Source organism: Columba livia, chromosome 11, assembly GCF_036013475.1.
Source record: "Columba livia isolate bColLiv1 breed racing homer chromosome 11, bColLiv1.pat.W.v2, whole genome shotgun sequence".
Classification (NCBI taxonomy): Eukaryota; Metazoa; Chordata; class Aves; order Columbiformes; family Columbidae; genus Columba; species Columba livia.
This window is the reverse complement of record NC_088612.1, coordinates 14,257,921-14,263,920: the sequence shown is the minus strand read 5'-3', so window position 1 is coordinate 14,263,920 and position 6,000 is coordinate 14,257,921. Positions and strand designations below refer to the sequence as shown.

General features: G+C 34.7%; 1 protein-coding gene across 11 annotated transcripts in view; it reads right to left on the bottom strand.

Moving 5' to 3' along the window:
* Window positions 1-1,188: 1,188 nt before the first annotated feature.
* CGNL1 (cingulin like 1) overlaps window positions 1,189-6,000 on the bottom strand; it is a 56,542-nt gene continuing 51,730 nt past the window's right edge. For 7 of the 11 annotated variants that reach the window (XR_010475239.1, XM_065075984.1, XM_065075982.1 and 4 more), the window contains 2 exons: window positions 5,076-5,239; window positions 1,189-4,494 (listed from right to left, as the gene is read on the bottom strand). Coding sequence is in view for 7 of the 11 variants with exons in the window: in XM_065075984.1 (XP_064932056.1) it covers window positions 4,356-4,494; window positions 5,076-5,239 (303 nt within the window). In the remaining 4 variants the exon portion in view is untranslated. Of the gene's footprint in view, window positions 4,495-5,075; window positions 5,306-6,000 lie in introns of all 11 variants that reach the window. The other 4 variants (XR_010475236.1, XR_010475237.1, XR_010475238.1 and 1 more) reach the window with 3 other exon arrangements.

Genomic DNA, 6,000 nt, shown 5'->3' with positions numbered 1-6,000 from the left:
CTTTCTATTCATTTCTATACCTTTTTCTTGATAGCTCAGTGCTCACAAATAAATTTTGAAATAACAATTAAGTTTTCCCCACTATAGCATAGTAGGGTCAGAGGGTTAAATATGTGGCCTAATCAGCACCTTATGCAAAAAAGAACAAATTAAATGTGCTATAAACCCTGGCAATCGCTACAGAATGTTGCTCTTTCAGCAAAGTCTTTGAACATTTTGCAATGTTACTTGATAACTGCAGTTGGTAGAAATTAAGCAGCTGAAATGTGTAGCTCTACTCATAGGACAGGAAGCTCCAGTAAGCTAAAAGCATCAACATTTAATTACTGAAATATGCTGTGTGATCCAGAAAAGGCCTAAAAGCTGAAGTTGTTGTACTGCGAAGCTCACTCAGCAAAGCACACAGCTGGCCTGTAAAAAATGAGGAATGCACATGGCTTCTGGAATAATTTAGAAAATCGGCCATAAATCAGAACAGAATATTTAATCAGGAAAAAGGAAAGAATTAAGAAGAATGAGGATAAATTGGAGGAATACGCAGATTAATCAACAAGTTATAGTCTCATCACCAAGAGACTACATTGTGTGGGGGAAACCTGCCTGGTGATTGAACAATTAACAGCAACTGGCACTGCTGAACTGAGAAACTATTTGCATAGTATAGGATTTTCCTTAAATGAAGTACAGCACAAGGAAGCAGGTACAGCAAGAACATGATGACTCTTACTTTTTCTGTCTCCATGCACGAAAAAGAGATATGATGTCTGAAAGACCTTAATGCTTTTATGAACAGAGATGCCTTCCAAACTCCAGGGCATTAAAATCCATTATATGTGACTACCATCCCTAGTTTTATTACTTGAACAGTGAGTGAGGAGTCTATGGAGGACAGAAGGATTTTCTTGTTTGTTTTACATTTACACATTTTGCACTGTATAGCAATTGCCACTGAAAGACCTTTCGAGTACTTTCCAAAGGTTAGTGATATAAAACATCAAAACACACCTGTAGAAGTTACCTTGTATTCTCTTACCTACAAAAGTAGGCTCAGAAAACCAAGATGTGCCAGGGTGTAACATATTAGTGAAAATGCTCGAAATGGAACATGGGTTTGATTCTCAAAACCAGGAATAAGTCTTCTTAAGGCATGAGTTGTCAGGAATTGAATATAGCAATCTTACACAGCTGTTTGAAGAACATGTATATTTAGGCAGAACAAAATTTATAACAGGAAAAAATATTGTTTTTATAGAAAATCTCTCACCACATAAAAATGGTCAAAATGTCAGTGGGCTATGAAAGGCCATTAATCCCAGAGATGACAAAAAGATCATTGTTCATTATAGATTACTTACACTGAGAGAAAAGCACCCACTATGTAAGTCATCAGGTCAGGCTTATATCAAAAGTGATTTAGCTTCAGTCTGTTTATGAGATATTATGGTATCATCAAAGAAAACTGAAGGTCTCTATAGCTCAGAATTCAAGCCATGTCCCTCTGTAATACGCCAGAAATTCTGGTATTTGTACGAAGTTCTAGGGACTGAATGTCTCACTATCATCTTTCTTCACATATTCTCCATCTTCCTTCTTTTTATGGAGTAAGAGCTTCTTCTGAAATTCATTTATTAATAGAACTAGATTACACAGAAATATCAGGGAAGTTTTTCTAAACTAAACCTTGACTTAAGATGAGTTTTGATCAAAAACTGCCATGAGATGGAGTAAACAAATCAGACATCCTTAAACTATTAGCAATGTTTTTTCATGACAATCAAGACCCAGACCCTACCCTCACCATAGCTAGCATGTCTCAAGAAGCACAGCTACCGACTGGTTTGTGAACGATTTGAAGTACCCTTTTCAACATCTTCAGATTTTATTTTGATTTTACTCATATCATTTGAGAACTCTAAAGAGGAAATGCCATTTCCAAGCCTAAATGAACAAAGACCAGTTATTTTTATGAAGACATGGGGGGAGGAAGGTCTAATAAGCAAGATCTTTCCCACTAGGAGTCCACAACAATGTGTCTCCTTCCTTCTAACTTATTATAAGTTCAAATGAGAAAAGGAGTCTTCTAGATTTTATACCAGCGACCTGCTTTCCAAGTTACAAAGAAAGTAGTTATCCAAAAAGAGGAAAATGCAGAGACTTGTTTACAGCATCAGTATTCCCCAGATTATTATTTTCTTTTATATTTTAAACACATGCATCTTCCATATAAAATTCAATTGTCATATCAAGCTATGTGCACGTACAAAGAACAGAAAGAGCTGACTGACCGTTTATTTTAAGTGAATTTTTCTTTTACAGTTTAGTAACCAGAGGTAGATGTAATATTAAGTGACTTTCTTCCAGTAGTTTGAAATAATAGTCATCTGTGAACATTAGGACAGAGTGCTGGAGGTTGGAATCAGTTGTTTAAAGTTAAGCCTACAAAAACATGCAAATGAAGCAACAACAAATAAATCACAGCAGGCTATATGATGATTATCAGTACAGTATAGTGCAGACCTTCTTCAAGGAAAGGTTGTTTCTGTGTTGTTCAAATAGTAAAACTAGTACTGCAAAAAATTATATGATGTCTGCTATTTGAAAATATATACAAGGTTCAGAGACAGAGTATTACAAAAATGCTGTTCATATTATTTCCCATATATCTCAAACCACCAACACCAAGTTGAAGGGAATTACACAGCAGAAGAGTCTATAATCTGCAATGTATGAGCATATTTCTGATCCTGCAGGCAGGAGTTTCATTTCATATAATCATATGAAAATGGATACTGCCATTGTCAGGACTTTTGCCTTAACCAAGTCCATCAGCCTCACTTTCAGAGCTGTTTAATTTGTCCTCTTCAGTAGATGCCTTTGTGGGCATAATGGAAGCTCCCAGCAACTTCAGTTTAAAGTATTTTTTACAGTGACATCCCACTATGAAGTGGCCCACTAACCTCTAACTGGGGACAAATACTAATAATCAGATAGCACCTAACTATGCTTTCTTAACAAAATTATGTAGTAGTGCCCTTTACTTAGAATTCTAGATTTGTGAAGGAGCAAAAACAGTCTGGTGTAATATAAATTACAAAAATATTTTTAGCAATAAAATGGTAAATGCTTTTAAAATAAAATCTGCAAAGCTTGGGGTTTTTTTCCTGTTAAATTTCCCACAAAGTTTGTTGAACGGATGGATCACCCAAAATGGAGATACTTCTGCAAACTGAAATACTAATATATGTCTGCATATATGACCAAACACTGCAATATACCACAAACTGATGCTGAAGAACAGCTTAGAGAGAAAATATCAGATTACATACTTTGTTTCCTTGGTGCAATTTCTTGCCAGGTGCATAAAATTTTGGGAAATATTAACAAATAGATTTAAGCATGGACCTAATTCAAAGACCACAAGTAATTTTACAGGAATGAGTGGAATTCCTTAAAGACTTTAAGATAAGCCTGCCCTGATGCCCTCAAACCAGCAGGCCTATAATGTCTTGCCTCTGGCAATATGGAGTCCGTTTCAGGAAATGAAAAGACGCCAAGTAATAACTGACCTCATTCTCACCCTCCCCGACTACAAACAGAAAGCTTCTTAAAGGCAGTTTACAAGAAAGCTGTAGGCAATCCTCACTCATCACGCAGATGTGATGGTCCTTTTAAAGTCAACAGGCAGGATTAACATTTGGTCTCTAATATAGGGAATACATACAATAAAACTTGCACTGGTTTTAAAATGGGAATGTTCTTCCGGGCTCAGGACCTGTGAATCTGCTCTGTAATGCACAAAACATATTAATTTTGTTTTCTTCTTAGACAAAACCCAAATATAGCATTCAGTATAAATTTAAGTACTTTACATATGAAACTGATTTATATAATATTAAAAACTTTACAAAATAGTACTAGGCAATAAAAAGATCAGATTTTAAATATTTACATTTTATACATAATTTCCCCCTGCTTACAATCATTAAATAATCTCCTGTGTTTTCTTTAATTTTAGGGAAAAGCTTTTAATAACTACAAACTAATTTTGAAATATTTTCAAATGGCTTTTTACTTAAACAGAATATTAGCAAAATCACATTTCCATCATGAAACATTATCCCTCTGTTTTCAGTAGCAGTTATATATATATATATATATCCATGTTTTATAGCTGTTTTATAATGCAATCCTGTTTTCTATAATAGACAGTGAAGATCTAAGTAAGAAAATGGCACAGTACGGATGGAAACATTATATTCCCAACACTTAAATCCCTTTATGTCATTTGGCTTCTAGAACATCTAGTTCATTGATAATTTTCAGTACTTTCGAGGAATCAGAGATTCAATACTTATTCAGATTTTTGTGTCATCATCTTTTGAAAAGCTATTCCCTGAAGGTACTTCACAAAGACTGTCACCATCTGTGCTGAAATCGTCATCGTCATCATCATCAGAATCGGCCAACACTTTACTTGGTGACTTCTTCAGTCTACTAAAACAAAAATACACATATCTTTGCTATTAAAATTGCACAACTACTTGCAGAAAACTTATGCAAAGCTTAAAACATTGACAGGCAGGTTTTTCATTTTTAAAGGATGTTGAAGAAACTTGTGCTCCAATAGGGTAGTTTATCATACACTGTATCTTACATGAAAGAAACATGCAATAGAATAAAGATCAATCAATCATATTTTCAGGCGCCTCTAACTAAAGTCACAGAGAGGGGAAACTGTGAACTTTGCATACTGAGATGTTCAAAGATGGCTGGGGAAAGCTAACACAGGATAGCTGTAGCAGGAAATTTTTATTACCACCAAAAGAGTGTTGAATGCCTTTTTCCATTTTTTTCTTCCCTGCCTCAATGACTTTATTCAGCAGGAAAGTTGGAGAACTTTTGCAGAGAAAGGAAACACAGAAGAGTTTCACAGGTTTGTCTCTTAAATTCTGTCTGCTTATGACAAACTCAAAGTTTGTTAGAGAAGCCCTCAGTTTATGGACTAAAGGAGCAAAAGATCAGTCTTGTGAGTGGTGGTGTGATCCGTAATTGTAAGGTCTGACAAGTCATCTTACCTTAATTCTTTCTTTGCAGCATTAAGCTGTCCTTGCAATTGTTCATTCATGTCTAGCTGCTCTTCCAGTTCCCTCTGGAGTTTCTTTTTAGCACTTTCCAGTCTGTCTATTTCTTCTTCAGCTTCTTCAACTTGACGTTTCATTGCTTTCAAACGCAAATTCAACTGAAATATTTACATGTCAGCTGATTAGAGGACTATTTTAATAAAGGTATTTTATTCTTCCAGCATCTATGAAAGGGAGAATAAAGACACAACTTTGCCAGTGTAGTGACACTGTAATGCTATGCTTCAGAAGTATTTGAAAAATCAGCATTAGACTTTGAGAAAAGTGACGGGATATAATTTCTTAAGTAAAAACAGCAACAAGCAAACATACCTTTGGTAGAGTAAGACAGCACTATGTGACAGCAAGAACTGTTTATCAGTTAGGGAAGACTGGAGCTATCAGTGTGTCTAAGGTAAGCAACTTTACCAGATAGATACTATAAAATATATTTTAAAAACCCATAGGATTTCAAAAGGTCGTTGCTTGAAGAGATGTTTGAAACAAACTGTTAATTCTCTAGGCAGAACATTAACTATTTGTCTCACACACTAAAACAAACCACGTTTGAAGCAAGGAATCAACAAAGACCACAGGAATAGCAGAGTACATTGCTATTACAGTATCAACTTATGCTTAGTACTTATAGCCTATATTCAACAATAAACAGCTTATTTCTTTAAACAAAATTTTGTGATGGCAAAACAGAACATATTATTAGTTGGTGTATATATTTATGGGATCATATGCTGGTGTATATATTTATAGGATCACACACAGTCTGTTATTTGCTTTATTTCTTAAAATAATTATAGCATTGTTTTATAAGTGTTTGCTTTTCATAACTTTAGAAATTAATAACAAATACTAGATTAAAGAA